The following is a 16,990-nucleotide window of genomic DNA, read 5'->3' on the forward strand; positions in this document are numbered from 1 at the left end:
AAAAAAAAAAAAAAAAAAAAAGAACCAAGTAGTAGCAGTAGGCTGGGCTGTCTGAGAAGCTGATTCCACAGAAGGACCCTTGCCTCTGGCTACCTCTCTGCACCCCAATGCTTCCCAACCATAGTCTCCCCGTGCCTCTCACTTCTCTCATTATGCTAGATTGGTGCATCCTTATTCTAAAAGAGAGACACACAGAACAGAAGATACTTGCTGAACCCTTCCCCTACTGAAGACGTCACCAGGAGCATAAGACTAGAGCTGTACAAACCTGAAATGGGCAGTGAGCTCCATGTGGGAACGCAGAGTCTGGTGGCAAGCTACACACTTAACCTGAAATGGAACATCTTTGCACAGAGAGACCAAAAGCTTCTTTGCAAAAGATGGAAACGATACTGGGCGGGCCGTTCCCTTATCATCTAAAGACAAAATGAATCACAAATTGCAAAGTCATCAGAACACACACAGGGAACCCAATCTCTCTCTTCTTTCCCTTCCTGAACTCATCAGTTAAGTAAAAGTGTACGAGAGACCATTTTATAGCTTAAATACAAAGAGTGCCTTCTGATCCAATTTCCCAGACCTCCTAGATGTAATAAAAACACTGTTCTGAATATGTGCCTTCCCTCCCAAGTTTCCTTTCATCCCTCAAATAGATAAGACATAGCTAGGTGGAGGTGGCACATGCCTTTAATCCCATCACTCAGGAGGCTGAAAAAGACAGATAGCTGTGAGTTCAAGGCCAGCTAGAGCTACAAAGTTTACTTTTAGACCTTGTCTACAAGAAGGAAGAGGGGTTTAAAATATACTCAGTGATACAAATAAACATTTTTGAAAATTAAGAATTAAAAAAAAATTCATTTTTATGATTCTAAACTGAGAAGTATAGCTTAGAAGAGCATTTTGAAAGGTATAAGTTTGCAAAGATGTAATTCATTTACAAAATTTTAGCAGCAATATAACATACCACCCAGTTTAAAGCTCTGATGGAAATGATTCTTTGTAGACATATGCTTCAAACACTCATCCTTGGTGCTAAACAGAAGAAAGCAATGTGGACAAGCAAAACACTGAATGATCTGAGGAAGAAGGCTGCTGCTATGTCCATCGGCTGCAGTTATCTAAATAAAAGGAAAGCCGTGTCACAACTAAAATCAGTATGCAAATGAACACAGTAAAGATAACTTTATAATGTCCAATTTATTATTTGGAAAATGTTATACCAATGTTACAACTAAAAACTTTTTAAAAACTAATTTTAAAACTTCTAACTTTTGTTATTTGCAAAATTTCACTCTAATTTTTTACTTTTCTGAGTATGAATTATACAATTTCTACCATAAGCAAGATACCATGGGTAGAATGTAACTTTTCCCTCAAAATCAAATTGCAGGCATCTTTCTTTCCCATTAAAGGACATTTATGCCCTATACACTTCTCGTTTCTGATACAGTCACACACAGTATCATATTAACACATAAATGCAACCACAGTACACGAGATTGATTAGAGCACACAGGTATGCATTACCATGCCTGGCTACATGTTTTCTGGAGCATCTAAGTTTCCAAATGTGGTTTAGATCCTCCCGTATGCTAAAATTAAAATTTGCACATTTGTATGAATGGGTATGTGTGCTTGCTACAAATTTACCTTCCTACTGACCAACCTTACGGTTAATAATCTTAAATGTATACTGTGTCTTTAAGGTTCTACCAGTAAGACCAGGAACTTAGCAACTGTACAGTGCTTACAAGACCCAAGAGGAAAGACAGGAAATTGACATTTATACTGAGAACACGTCCAAGGCACACTGAGCTTCTGAGCGTGTTTTCTGAACTCTCCTATGACAACCCCAGGATACTGTTCTCATCGTATAAGGGATCACCACTGCTAGCTACCACATCTCATAACAAGTTACCCCTAGACACGACACATCAGAGACTTACAGCTAGCTTCGCACCTACACTCTTCATTACTCCTTACACCCCTTGATCGCGTTCTAACTTGATTAATGCCAGAGAAGAAAAATCTAGGAGGACGTTCTGAATTATATAATAAGAACAATAAAGCAACCTACGAATTTCTCCTAATTTAAGAAACTTTAAAAAAATTCTTCTACTTTAAGACCCTTAAGTAAATGAAACATTTTTAGTTCAATTCCAGATTATAAGCAGATCCAAAGTAAAAAGTGTTAAAGGATTTTGCCACACCCACTCCAGTGGAGTCTGTGTGACAGCAGTCCCTGAGGCAAAAAGTTTCAAGGAAACTAGTCTCTAGGAATTCTTTGGTCTCCCCTACCACAGATATGGTCCAGATTTGTCCTTGCAATGGTCGTTGGAAGGTTTTGCCTGCTTTCTTTCTGTATTGTTTTATTATTAGGTATAGAAGAGCCCCCAAAGAATGATTTGCAAATAGTCAAGCTAGATTGGGCATTGTTTCCTGGTCCCCATTACTGTTCCAACATCCTAGTCTTTGCTGAGCCAACCCTGGGCCTGGAATTTTGTATAGACTCTTTACTTATTTAGACTAATTGCCTCCAGTGTTGTTAGAGAGATAGTAAAAGAAACTGGGCATTGTAGTTTACTGGATAAGAGCTAATTATCCCAGGGCAAGTTCAACAAAGTAAACTTAGAATTCTCATTACAGTCATGTATGGCAGACCACATTAGAATTACAGCAGAGTCACTCCCAGGAACTAAAGTAATGTATTATTCTCAGTAAGGTTAGCAAGAATGGGACTTCCTGGTGCATATTTCTGCTAGCCCAGAGGATTAGCACAGCTGGGTGTTTACTAAGGACGGGCTAGTGGTGGGTTATACAAAAGACTAGAATGGAAACTAACACCTGGCTTCTAAGATTAAGCTGACCTTAGATAGGGCTGATTTTTCTATACTCTTTTATAGATTCATTATGCACCATATGACCTTGCAATAATGTACCTTGACTGGAGTATTATCTAACTTCCTTTTGTCTTCTGTAATGACCATTTAAGCCTGAGGCTTACTTTGAGAAATTACACTCAGATTCATCATTCCCTGTGTCCGTGTCTGTGTGTCAATCGAGACTCCTTGTCCACCTGAGTACTGGGAACCCTGATTTTTCTGTGGGTTGAGGAACCTTGACTGGCCAGGCCCACAGCAGGATTTGCTCACTATAATCTAAGTAGAACTCTACATAAAATGTTATTATGCTGTATCTACTACAGAAGTGGCAGATCTGCAGGGACTGTCTAAAACATGGGAGAAGGAATAGGAAGTAGAGTGTAAATTAGAAAAGTTCATTTAATCATGTTTCTGGTACAAATAAAATAATACACCATACAGGGGACAGTGATACAGCTTGAGTTTGATCCCTGGAAGCCATGTAAAGTGGAAAGGAGAGAACCAATCGAATGTGAGGACTGGGAACCGGCTCTGTGGGTAAGAGAGAACATTGTTCTTCCAAGGACCCAAGTCCGTTCTCAGCACCTACACTGCACAGCTCACAACCACCTGTAGCTCCAGCTCTAGGGGATCCAATACCTTTTTCTCTGAATTCTGTGAGTACATGCACACACACACACAAACATATGCGTGTACACACGCAGACTGAATTAAAATAACTTTTTAATAGAATAAGATGCAATTTCCTATCATGTGACTGAAATCATGAGCATGTTGAGTAAGATTATTTCAAATATCAACATCACAGAAGAGTTTAATGGTAATCTCTAGGACTGCTGGAGTTTAGCTATTAAGCTTAAGTGTTCAAAGTAGCCCAGCACCCCAAGTCATTTTATTTTCAATAATTATTTTTTTTTTTTTTTTTTTTTTTTTTTTTTTTTTTTTTTTTTTTTTTTTTTTTTTTTTTGGTTTTTTCAAGACAGGGTTTCTCTGTATAGCTCTGGCTGTCTTGGAACTCACTCTGTAGACCAGGCTGGCCTCGAACTTAGAAATCCGCCTGCCTCTGTCTCCCAAGTGCTGGGATTAAAGGCGTATGCCACCACCACCCGGCCAATAATTAATTTTTGCCTTTATGTACATCATTAGTGATTGCAAGATTAAGAGCAACATGAAAAAAAAAATCCCAAAACCCACATGAGCTCCATGGTTCTCTAGAAAGAGCCTCTCTACTCACAGAGCATGCTCTTACCCGGGAGAGGAGATGATCCTTGTACTGCTGTTGAGTTACAAAATGTTCATAGCACACTGCACATGCAAATGAGTTGGCCAGCGGTCCGTGTAATGTAATTGTGGGATCACATGGGGAGTGGTCAAACCTACACACAGAGAAAAGTAACATCAGAAGGCTCTATTTCCCAGGAGATAGCCCAGGTTGCCTTGCTTGTGAAGGTGACCCACACGAACAGACAGGCACATGAAGCAGTGGATGTCTCCGACATCTGTGAAGGAAACTAGCTAGAACTCCATCTTTCAGCTATCTGGAAAGGAGGACAGAACCCTCTGCTTTCTCGTGCCCTACTAGAAAGAAGCTCAGAAAATGAGTAAAATGAGCCACAGCAGAGCACTTCACTGTAAAGACTGACTTATAGTGGCTGCTTTCTTTAGAAGGCCATGTTTGATTATGTAGGATAGACAAAATATCTATCCTGCAAATGCTCTTCTGTCTCCTGCAATTTACATTTATAGGCTGGATTTCTGTACAACTTTTCCAACTGCACTATAAAAAAACCACCTAAAATCTTACCCAACTTTCTAGAAAACATAAATATAAATTACAAACAACACATCAAAATAGTACAAAACAAACTGAGTTTCAAGCTAAAACCACAATTGTAAAGGTTTATCACATTTCAATTAACAAAATCACTAAAGGCTGTTCATACTTGAATGAGACCCCGGATTGGATCTCCACACTTAGATGACTAACCTTTAACCTCTGAATCTAGTGTGCCCTACTTACCTTTTCAAATGTCCCAACAGAAGGTGCCCATTGTCAAATTCCTTGTTACAGTGCATTATAGGACACAAAATTGGCTTCTCAGACCTCCACATCCTGCCTCCACGTTGGAATGATCTTTTTGTTCCAGAATTAACTGCACTTTTTCTGAGTCCTACATCATAACATAAATTGCCAGGTTACTATTTCAGAGACTCATCAGAATGACACAAGGGTGGGACTGAGCAAAGTGTCAAATAGAGGGTCCCAGTTACAATCAGGTTCACAATCTCACTCACAGCCCTCGTTCATATAAATTGGAAAAGCTCTTTCCCTTGAATTCTTATTGAATTCTTATTGAACCTAAACTCTTCAACTGGCTGAACTAACTTCTAAAAAATAACTAAAGAGCTCAGGGGCCAACAGCAAAGCAGGACACTGGAAAACAGTGATACTAATGACTAAAACTAAATGTGTGTGTGTGTGTGTGTGTGTGTGTGCGTGTGTGTGTGTGTGTCCGTCCATCCCCTTTAAGTTCATCTCTTGGGGACTGTAGAGCTTTAGGGAAGCAAAGTCTCTCCCAGGCCTGAGCTTGCCGAGTAGACTAGGCTGGTAGGCCAGTGAGCCTTGGGGACTCTCCTGTCTATCTCTACAGTACCGGGATTACAAACACATGCATTGTTGATGTGAGTTCCAGAGATCAAAACCTCAATACTTGCACCTGACTCTCCATCTGTCCATCTATGTTCATAGCAATGGAATCAAGTCCACACACTTTCTACCTTAAGGCTCCCAAAAAGCTTGGGAACTGAATTGTGATCTCTAATGAATACCTGACATTTTTAGCCACTGGTCCACACACTGTCTTGCTGCTTCTGTTTCTGAATGTCCTTGAATAAATTCTAATTCTTGTAAACCATGAGCATGCTGAAAATCAATTTTTTCCTAAAGACAAGAAAAAAATTCAGTTGATTTATGATAACTACTGTTTCTTGCGTGAGAAGATCTTGATGCATCAGTGACCAGGAAATATTGAATACTCTTATTCCAAGAGCTCCATATCTAGATATTTTTTACCAATGATTATACATATGTCAAAATAAAGTTTTATGTATTGTATGAAGATCTTGAGCCCACAGTTATTTGCTCCAAGTTGTTACATACTCTCCAACAATAGGTAGTTTATAGAACAAACATTTGATGCAAGAGCATATATTTGCAAATGGTGTTAAATATTAAGAACCAAATGAAGGAGTCATCTCAAATTATATAAACTATATCGAAAAGGATAAAAATTAACTAAACATTATTTAGGCGATACTGGAATGAAAACAGGATTATTTACATCTTTAAATTTTTAGGTATTTTCAAAATTTTTAATAGATTTATAAAAAAAAGAGCTCAGTGAATATTTGTTCAATGAACACTATTAATCTTAGGCCCTCAGGAGCACTGACTACAAGGCAGTACAACGTGTCTGTCACCACTGAGAACCCTGAGAACACAGCCACACAGGCTCACTCTGTGTGCAGTCTCCACCACTACCTCTCACCCCTGCTGCTGCTGTGGCATCAGAGCAGCCACATACAGTATGTGAACAAGCACGGCAGCATCTAACACAACTTTATTTAAACACAAAAAACCTTCATTTACAAAAATTCATGTACAAATAAGTATACTGTGACTCCTGAAAAGATGGATATGTATTTAGCTCTTCCTATACACATTTAATATGTATATGTGACCAACTATAAGTTTCTGAAAACTCTGCCTCTATGCTGACATGTATTAACTTGCTTCTTATTCTCTAAACAATGTAATGTCATAACTATATTGCAGCACTTACATTGTATTGGGTATGATATTTAAAAAGAGCCAATGACTCTAGATTTTTCAGGACTTCTTTAGCCATATAATATGATTTTGCATAAGAAAGGATGTACAGGATAGTTTTGTGTCAACGTGACACAAGCTAGAGCCATCATCAGACAGGAGGGAACTACAATTGAGAAAAAGGCTCCCTCTATAAGATCCAGCTGTAGGTATTTTCTTAATTAGTGATTAATGGGAAAGAGGCCATCCCATTTTCGGTGGGGCCATCCCTGGGCTGGCTGGTGGTCCTGGGTTCTATAGAAAAGCAGGCTGAGGCAGGCAGGAGGAGTAAGCCAGTGAGCAGCACCCTCATGAGCTCTGCAGCAGCTCCTGCCTCCAGGTTCCTGCCCTGTTTGAGTTCCTGTTCTGACTTCCTTAGATGCTGAACAGCAACATGAAATATAAGTTGAATAAACCCTTTCTTCTCCAACCTGCTTTTGGTCACAGTGTTTTGCTGCACACTAAGACAAAGGGTAAAATGAAGAGAAAAAAAAATGACCAAGATTTTTTTGTTTGTTTGTTTGTTTTTTCGAGGCAGCGTTTCTCTGTGTAGCCCTGGCTGTCCTGGAACTCACTCTGTAGACCAGGCTGGCCTCAAACTCAGAAATCCGCCTGCCTCTGCCTCCCAAGTGCTGGGATTAAAGGCATGTGCCACGACCGCCCAGCAATGACCAAGATTTTAATCTGAACATAATTTATAAAATATTGTTCCAAAGTGCAGCCATAAAGAATCCTGACATGTATATACTTAAATTTTCTATACTCAAGTAAACATAGAAATACTGGCTTTATTTAATATAATATTTTTAAAGTATCTATCATATAGAACTTCTAAAGCCCTAATGTACTAATGTGAGCTTTTGTAACACAAAGCAAATATCTCAACTTCACAAACCAGTTTCTTACTAAATAACCATTGGATAAAATCTTCTTTAGTAACAACAGTATCAGGGGCTGGAGGGATGACTCAGTGAGACCTGAGCAGAGCCCAATCCCTAGGCCCACACAGCACCCCTACGTCCAAGCCAGCCAGCCCTGGCAAGGCAGGCAGGCAAATCCCTGGAGCACACTACGCGGCCAGCCTAGTCTGATCCATGAGCTCCAGGCCAGTAACAGACCTTGTCTCAAAACACAGGACGGTGGCCCAAGGGTGACCTCTCTTCTCCACAGGCATACACATACAAATTATAAAACACCAAAAATGTATTTAAGTAGAATTCCTCACTAGAATTCCTCAAAAATCTACTTAAGTTTTTCTTTCTTTCTTTTTTTGGAAATATCTTTACATAGTTATTATAAATAACTCTATACATTAAAAAAAAATCTCAATTAAAACACACACACATACCCTAAATGCCCTGTTCTTCTCTTCTTTCTGTTGTTTTTCCACTTCAACATGGCGGGCCAGGCGGGCCAAAGTTAAAGCAACTTTATCCTTCTGATGATCTACATAGTCTTTGCGTTTAAAATTCTCCTACAGTACAAACAAAACAGAACAATTTTCATTCCATTTAATATAAAATTAGCACACAGCCAAAACATTCACTTACCAAGCAGTTACTGCATTCAAAAATCATTTACTTATTAGAGTTCTAAAAATCTTGATGTGTGTGTGGGGGTGTGTCCTGTCTTTGTCTCCAGAGTATATTTTGTATTTTACTGTAATATTTTATAATTGACATGCTAACAGAAGGGAAAAATAGAATCAAATAAAACACTCAGTTAAGGGGCTGGAGATATTGCACAGTGGTTGAGAGCACTGGCTGCTCTCCCTGGTTTGATTCCCAGTACCACGTGGTGGTTCACAACTGTAACTCCAGTGCCATGGCATCTGCTGCCCTCTTCTCACCTCCAAAGTTATCAAGAATGCTAGTGGTATACAGAAACACACATAGGCAAACTATCCATACACATAAAAACAAAACACGTGCGTGCGCGCACGCGCGCACACACACACACACACACACACACACACACACAAAGCCACTCAGTTAAAACCACAAATGGGAAAAAATGAGAAAACACAAATTGGCGATAAAAAAAAGACAAAAGAAAGGCAACAAATAAACAGTATATATGTCATATATATATGACATTAATACAACTACGTTAATCACTCTGTATGGCAATAGTTAGTCTAAATGCACCAACTAAAAGATTCACTATCGATATGCTGTGAAAAAAAATTGAGGGCCAATGGGATGGCTCAGTGGGTAAAAATGTTCTTGGTGCCAAGCTCACACATATAGATACACACACACACACACACACACAATAAATAGATGTAATTAAAAAAAAATTGAAAGCAAGATCCAATTCTATGTTGTTTATTAGAAATCTTCCCTTAAATAAAGAGACATATAAATTAAAAGCAAAGGATGAAGAAACACATTATTTGCTAAGGGCTGGGGATTAGCTCAGTGATGGATGCTTACCTAGCACGCACAAGGCTCTCAATTCAATCCCCAGAGGCAGAGGAAGGTGGGAGGAGAGAGGGAGGTAACAAAGGCAGGTTGGGTGGGAAGAGATTGGTTAACACAGAAGTCAGAGGTTGACTTCGGACATCTCAAGTGTGTTCCACCTTGCTTTAAGACACACTCCTACAGATGTAGAACATACTGTGATCTCAGTCACCCCAGCCTGCCTCTTCACCCCCTCCACACTCTTTCTGACCACTTTTCCTTCCCAATTTCTCCCTCTCCTGCTTTCATATCTTTTTCTTCTTTGCCACTCACAGGTCTGATTTTCTTTTTAGTAATAAACAAAAAGGAACTCTGGCCTCCAATACTGAGGGTAGGTTTGAGGGACACTGCTGGGATCTTGGGGAGAACCTTAGTAATTGGAGCAGGCACATACTTTAACTTGGAACCTTTGCCAATTTTGAAGTTAGCAATTTGAAAATGAAAAGAATTTTAAGTATTTTCTCTTTAACTCAGGAAAAATAAGTATGAGGCAGGTTTAATAGTTACATGCATTAGTAAAAGAAGGAGGAGAAGGAGGAGGAGGAGAAGGAGGAGGAAGAGAAGAAGAAGAACAAGAAGAAGAAGAAGTAGAAGTAGTAGCAGTAGCAGCAGCAGCAGCAGCAGCAGCAGCAGCAGCAGCAGCAGCAGCAGCAGTAGTAGTAGTAGGAGGAGGAAGAGGAGGAGGAGGAGAGGTGGGAGTAGTAGAGGTAGAGGTAGTAGTAGAGGTAGAGGTAGTAGTAGTGGTAACCAATCACAACTCTTCTGTTTGAGGGTCAAGAAGAGCAAGCTAGCCAGGCGGTGGTGGCTCACACCTTTAATCCCCGCACTTGGGAGGCAGAGGCAGGTGGATTTCTGAGTTCGAGGCCAGCCTGGTCTACACAGTGAGTTCCAGGACAGCCAGGGCTACACAGAGAAACCCTGTCTCGCAAAACCAAAAAAAAAAAAAAAGAGCACTGACTGCGGGCTGGAGAGATGGCTCAGCAGTTAAGAGCACTGACTGTTCTTCCAAAGGTCCTGAGTTCAAATCCCAGCGACCACATGGTGGCTCACAACCATCTGTAATGACATTGGATGCCCTCTTCTGGTGTGTCTGAAGACAGCTACACTGTACTCACATAAATAAAAAAAATAAATCAAAAAAAAAAAAAAAAAAAAAAAAAAAAAAAAAAAAAAAAGAAGAGCAAGCTAATACTGAAAGCAGGGCACAATGGTAAAGCACTTACCCACCCAGAATCACAAAATAAAACAAAATAAGGCAAGCTGCTGATTAAAGCCAGGCATAAATGAGAATTACCATTCTCTCAAGAAGGCTAAACCCCATTTCTAGGAGTACACAGTGAGGAACAGCCACTAGACCTCATTGGATTCTACTCTTCTGTGCTTCTGAGACACTGACACTGGAAAACACTGGCTATTAAGGTGACCCAGAGACCACAGGGAATCCTATTCTGTACTGCAGCACAGCAGCTAATCCAAGGAATCAAAGAACACAGATACAAATTTTAAATTACCAGAACGCTGGGGCAAGAAAACTCTGCTTATTAACAACTGAGGTACTTTACTCTTCACTGTCAACTGGAATGGATTTGGAATGCCCATGGAAACACACCCCTGCATGTCTACAAGGTTGTTGCCAGCCCTTCCTGTTAGGACTGTGACGACTGTTTCATGTTCCTGCCACAACTGTGCGTTCAACTTTGGCTCACAAGTCTGACTGTGTGTTCAACTTGTGAGCCAAACAAGCCTTTCCTTTAAGTTGTGTTATTATGGTAATGAGAAAAGTAATCAAGCCCAACCTCAGAAAAAATGTATAGTAGTGAGGGGTATGCGCAGAGAGTGAATACACTTCAGAACAGATGAAAGTTCTTAAATGTTTCTATAAACCTAAGGTAAATGGGCCACAATTCCTAGGACTGGAACTGTTTGCCACTCACGGATGCCCAGATGCTATTGTGATTTAATAAAGTTACAGACACAGAATACAATTCTTGGAACTTAACATACTGAGGCTTGGTTTACCTTGACTTAATAAGGCCACACTAAACTAGCTCTGAATCCACGTAAGAATAATAGTTTTTACTTCTGTTTGAAACATTAGCAGTTAGAGCATATCCAGGGCCATCCATCTTGAAATACTCACCATGGTCACTGTGGACTAACTTCTGTGTACTAAAGAGCCCACGTGGACAACAAATGAGAGGGCTCTGTGGAGTGGTGGGGGTAAGCCAGGAAACCCTGAGGTGAGGTTCTGGTGAGGAGTCTCTATAAGCAGGTAGGTAAGCAACAATACACTCCCTCCCCTTGTGCTAGAGATTAAACGAAGACCCCATGTGCTAGGCAAGTACTTCACCACCTAAGCAACACCCATGCCCTCTTTACTCATTTTGAGACACACTCTTACTATGTTGCCCGAGCTGGCCTCAAATCTTCAATCTTTCTACTTTGCCTCCTAAGAAACGGGCTTATCTGTATTTTTGACCACTCGATCTCTTTCATATCAAGAACTGCATAGAACTAACAGACTGACAGTGCAAAGCCAAGAGGTTAAAAGGCAGAGACACACATTTAGCTGCTTTGAAATTCTTAGACTTTCTTAACATGCTGCTGCTTCTAAGAGGGTATCCTATAGTATATATAGGCTAGACCATCCTCAAATTCCCTATGCAGTCAAAGATGACTCTAAATTCCTTATTCATCTGCCTCCACTTGCCAAATGCTGGGACTTCAGGTCTGAGCCACCATACCTGGCTTTTCTCTTTTAAACTTGATTAAACATGTACAAAACATTCTGCGTATCCTAGAAATGGCAATCAAATTTAGGACACTAGTTAAACCTGACTATTCTTTTTTTTTTTTTTTTTTTTTTTTTTTTTTTTTTTTTTTTTTGGTTTTTTGAGACAGGGTTTCTCTTAGAGCCCTGGCTATCCTGGAACTTACTCTGTAGACCAGGCTGGCCTCGAACTCAGAAATCCGCCTACCTCTGCCTCCCAAGTGCTAGGATTAAAGGTGTGTGCCACCACCGCCCGGCTCAAACCTGACTGTTCTTATTTTTGTCCATGAAGTTTAAGCAGAGACAGATGCCAGGATAACTTTTAACATAAACACCACCTGTAATCCTCGCACTTCAGAGAAAAAGGTAGAAGACCTGGAATCCAAGACCAGTTTTGGCTACACAGTGAGTCTGACCAGTACAGGCTACATTAAGAGCCCGTGGGACAGCCAGGAGGTAGTGGCATGTGCACTCAGGAGGCAGAGGCAGGCAGATCTCTGAGTTTGAGGGCAGCCTGGTCTACAAAGCAAGTTTCAAGACATTCAAGGCTACAAAGAGAAACCCTATTTTGTAAAACACTAAAAAGAGTGGAGTGTGATTAATTAGCAAGCATACGTCTCTGAGTTCGCTCAATAGCACCAAAAACAACAAAAAGTTTATCCTTCAATGTAGCTCTGCAAATCTACAAATGGGGTATAAATTGGGTTGCAAAGAAAGAGGACTCTTTTATGACATCTACATTAAAATTTTAAGCTTTGTAAAAAAACTACTTACACTATCCTTTTTTTTGTTTGTTTTCACCAGAAACCAGTTCAGACTACAAATTTAAATTCTGAATTCTCATGGCAAGATTCCAATGAAAATTCTACCACTCTGACAAAAATTTCACCAAAAGGTTTATCCAATTTAATGCACAAGGATTCCCAGAAAGTACCAGAAGCTGTAACCCTGCTAGAAACTGTGGCCTGCGGTGTATGTAAACTGTGCAATAAAGTGCAAGCATCAGATAGACTGCCAGTCAACTGACACAAACCTACACATCAATAGTCACGCTACATTACACTTTAACCTTGCTATTGCATACATATATGTGAAAATAATCACAAAGGGTACAATCTAGGAAGGTAGTGGTTCTATTTGTCTGGTGAGTCTCTTACTTCCCTATTCCCTCATCTTTCTACAAGCAGTACATGCATTAGAATTGGTACCAAACCTACTAGTGATCAAGAGAAGATAAAGGCAGAATGTGTTAAAGCTCTTAATCTTTTGTTGTTTGGAAATAAGCTTGAGGTAAAATGGTTGGACTACAACTTCCCCACACTCAACAGAAGCATATTGAGTGTAGGTGTAGGTGCACATACCTGTAGTCCCAGCTACTTGAGAAGTGGTGAGCTTACCAAAGACCATGCCTTGGAAACCAACCTGGGCGATACAGGAAGTATATGAAAAAACTAAGAATTAAGATAACTGACTTACAGACAGAAGGCTGGCTTACTGGCTCATTTTGAGAAAATATTTTCAGTTTTGAGACCAAGTACCATTGTCATTTTAAAACAAAACCTATTTGGCCAAGCCCTATTAGTATTATTTTTGTTTACTTAAATATGTGTCTTTCTAGTATATGTTTGTTTTTTAAAGAGACTGGTTCCTATTATGACCTCCTTGTTAAGTCTCCAACTCCTAGCTCCAGTGTAAAAGTATTTTATTCACCTGAAGTAATTGTCTGCCTCCGTCTGCTAACCCAAACCTAGTCCTAAAAGCTTCTAGCCTCCATACACTCTTATCCAGGCCTAGAGTGTTTTCAGCCTTGACATGTACTGCTGAATAAGCTCGGCGTTTCTTGTTCTTTCTGAACTCTGGCTGGCTGATTCAACTCAGCTATTCTGGCTCAAAATGCTGTTTCAATCTGGTATGTGTGTGTCTGTCTGTCTGTCTCTCTCTGATTCAACTCTGGCTCAAAATGCTGATTCAATCTGATTGGTCTGTGTGTGTGTCTGTATCTCTCCTCTCTCTCTCTCTCTCTCTCTCTCTCTCTCCCTCTCCCTCTCCCTCTCCCTCTCCCTCTCCCTCTCCCTCTCCCTCTCCCTCTCCCTCTCCCTCTCCCTCTCCCTCTCCCTCTCTCTCTCTCTGGGTTTTTCAAGACAGGGTTTCTCTGTATAGCCCTGGCTGTCCTGGAACTCTCTGTAGATCGGTCTGGCCTCAAACTCAGAGATTCACCTGCCTCTGCCTCCAAGTGCTGGGATTACAGGTATGCACCACCACTGCCTGCTTCTCTCTCACTTGAATTGCTCTGCTTTTCCGCAAACTAATCCTGACAGTATGTTCTAATCTTCTGGCTCCTCCTCTCTTCACCTGTGTCTAGCTCGTTCTCACTTCAACCTGTCTCTGTACCACTGTCCCAGTAAAACTGCCTCCTTCTTCCTGTTCTCTCTCAAGGTACAGCTCTCGTAAGTAGCCTCCCCTTCCTCCCTCTTCTCATTAGAGTTGGGCATAGCCTATTCTGGTACATCCTTCTGATTTGTCACTTTGTCTGTATTAACCACCTGACTATCACAGGAGACTGGGAAGATTCCCTGAAACAAAGGCATCAACAATTCAAAACCTTTGTCACTACCATTCTAAAGCTCCAAGGTCCGTTTGTAACCCCTAAGTTCTGGGGACAAGAAGCCCCTTTTTGCCCAATTTATGATGTAAGCCTCATCCCAAAGAAACAGTTAGAAAGGCAGCAAGTTTTCTCAAGAATTTTATATCAAATACAGATAAAGCAGGAGATAAACACAATGCAGTACAATATATATTCACGATCCCCAGCAATAATTCTGAAACCAAGAAACCCTCTTTTTACAAAGCCATCTCCCTCATACTCCAGTTGTTCACAAATACAAAGTACACAGATTATCTGCTTTATATAAACGTCAAAAACAAACATGCAGATATTTCCCATTCTATTCTGTATACCACTAAGGAAGCCAGTAACCACTAAACCTGTTAAATAAGATCCTGTCGTGTCTTTTGAGCAAACTGTTAGTATCTTTCTATAATCTTTTTTCTAATGACAGACCCTCTTAGCACAGTAAACACGTGTGTATGTTCAGTTTTATACAACTTTGGGATTTAAGGAGGAATTTCTAACTATCTTTAAATACATAACATTGTGATAAAGGAGTTACTTCTCCACCCTGAGTGCCACTGTGATGCCTCTAACAGAAAAAAGGAGGGATGGGGAGAAAGCAAGCCAGGGAGAAAAGGCAGGGAAGAGTATGCAGGACTAGGCACAGTGACTCATGCCAGTGATTCCCACACCCAGGAGGCTGAAGTAGAAGGACCACTGCAGATCTAAGTTTAGCCTGGGCTAGAGTGGACCCTATCTCAAAAAGAAAGTCTTGGAATGTATGAACTGGTAAGCTGCTTACCCGCCATGAACAAAGCCCAGTCTGAGCCTCAGCACAGCATAAACCAAGCATGGTTGCTCATGCCTGTTACCCTAGCACTCAAGAAGTGAAGGCAGGAGAATTAAAAAAAAAAAATCTAGATCATCCTCAGCTATAAAGTGTGTTCAAAGCCAGCATGGGCTACAGGAGATCCTGTATCAGGGAAAAGTAATAATAAAAAGAAAAAAAGGTGGTTAGTAAAAAGTGGTTGGGGCTACCAGAATTACCACTAGCACCAGGTTTACAGTTCCTATAGAACACCCACAGATGTCAATTACAACCGTCTTTCAAAACTTCCTAAGTCCACACTGAGAGACACTAGCCATATGCAGCTGCTCTGAGGAAGGTGCTGCCTAGACCCTGTGCAGCTGTGGCCACGATGGACAACCACATTGTTTGTCCCCGGTGCTTTCGCTCCAACAGTCCTAAATTCTCTCACACTAGATTTATGCTGCCCTAGTCCAGAAAGGCAATGCTAAGATCTTTCCTTGAACTTAAATTGTTTTAGATGTCTGCAGCAGACAGAGTATAAAACAATTTCTGGACTACTTCCAAAACCTCCACTGAAACACTACTTTGAGTCATAAGAAACAAAACAAACATGCATAACTTACCCTTTCTGCAGTTTAACTTTCTCCATTTCTATCCCCTAACAGCTGCTCTTAACAATTCTGAAGCCAGGCACACTCAAGGCCATCTCACTCACGCAGTAGTCAGATCTTCCACCTAAAGGAATGCTGTTCTCCAGCAGACCAACTACACTGACATCCTCAAAGCTCACGTGAGACGGTTGGTAGAAAAGCCCTCCAACTCTCCAGCGGCCTTCTCATCCAACATCACCACAGGTTTTCCTCTGAATTAAGTAGGTTTTACAGTGCACTGGTATTTGGCTTGGTCAAGAGAATACCTGGTTCTCTCCTGGTTTTAGTTCTGAAACAGGGTCCCAGGTGAGACCATAACCAGCTCTCAGTAAACTCATACCTTTCTTGGCTCTTGCCTGCACACAGTGGGCACTGAAGGCTGACTACTGGTGGGCTGCCCATGCCCAACGGATGACCTCATACAATGGCAAATGTTTTTAAAGAACCATTAAGTTGGCTGGGGGTTGGGGGGAGGCTCAGAATAGCAGAGGGAGTTGAGGTGAATAGGATCAAGATACATGGCATGCACGTAAGAAATCTTAAAAAAAAAAAAAAAAAAAAAAAAGGTATTCATCCATTTATACCCAGTATCATCCCATTCATAGAAAATCTAAGAATGTGGAACATCAAAATTAGTTATAAAATTAAATCTGCATTGGGCTTTATTTCAAAGTATCCCAGTTATTACCTTATACTTATTTATTTTGAAACAAGGTCTTTCTATGTAGCTCTAGCTGTCCTGGAACTCACTATGCGGATCAGCCTGTGTCTGCCTCCCAGTGCTGGCATGTAAAGTTATGTGCCACCACACCCAATTAATACCTTAAAGTAGGGAAACTGAGGCTGAGACAGTAGATGACTTGCTAACACTAAGGTCAATGCCTTTAGTGACTTAAAAAAAAAAAAAAATCAATCCTTTTTGCACCATTCTACCTA

General features: G+C 40.6%; 1 protein-coding gene and 1 long non-coding RNA gene across 4 annotated transcripts in view; both read right to left on the reverse strand.

The window, feature by feature from the left end:
* Positions 1-16,990, reverse strand: part of Znf451 (zinc finger protein 451) — a 57,799-nt gene that overhangs the window by 19,527 nt on the left and 21,282 nt on the right. For all 3 annotated transcript variants that reach the window (XR_004117848.1, XM_031367091.1, XM_031367092.1), the window contains exons 4-9: positions 8,099-8,224; positions 5,712-5,823; positions 4,903-5,053; positions 4,132-4,258; positions 965-1,118; positions 269-416 (exon numbers count right to left, since the gene is read on the reverse strand). Coding sequence is in view for 2 of the 3 variants with exons in the window: in XM_031367091.1 (XP_031222951.1) it covers positions 269-416; positions 965-1,118; positions 4,132-4,258; positions 4,903-5,053; positions 5,712-5,823; positions 8,099-8,224 (818 nt within the window). In the remaining variant the exon portion in view is untranslated. The remainder of the gene's footprint in view (positions 1-268; positions 417-964; positions 1,119-4,131; positions 4,259-4,902; positions 5,054-5,711; positions 5,824-8,098; positions 8,225-16,990) is intronic.
* LOC116088276 overlaps positions 14,713-16,990 on the reverse strand; it is a 2,915-nt gene continuing 637 nt past the window's right edge. The window contains exon 2 of the long non-coding RNA XR_004117849.1: positions 14,713-16,987. This is a non-coding gene — a long non-coding RNA (uncharacterized LOC116088276). The remainder of the gene's footprint in view (positions 16,988-16,990) is intronic.

Source organism: Mastomys coucha, unplaced genomic scaffold (genome assembly GCF_008632895.1).
Source record: "Mastomys coucha isolate ucsf_1 unplaced genomic scaffold, UCSF_Mcou_1 pScaffold14, whole genome shotgun sequence".
NCBI lineage: Eukaryota > Metazoa > Chordata > Mammalia > Rodentia > Muridae > Mastomys > Mastomys coucha.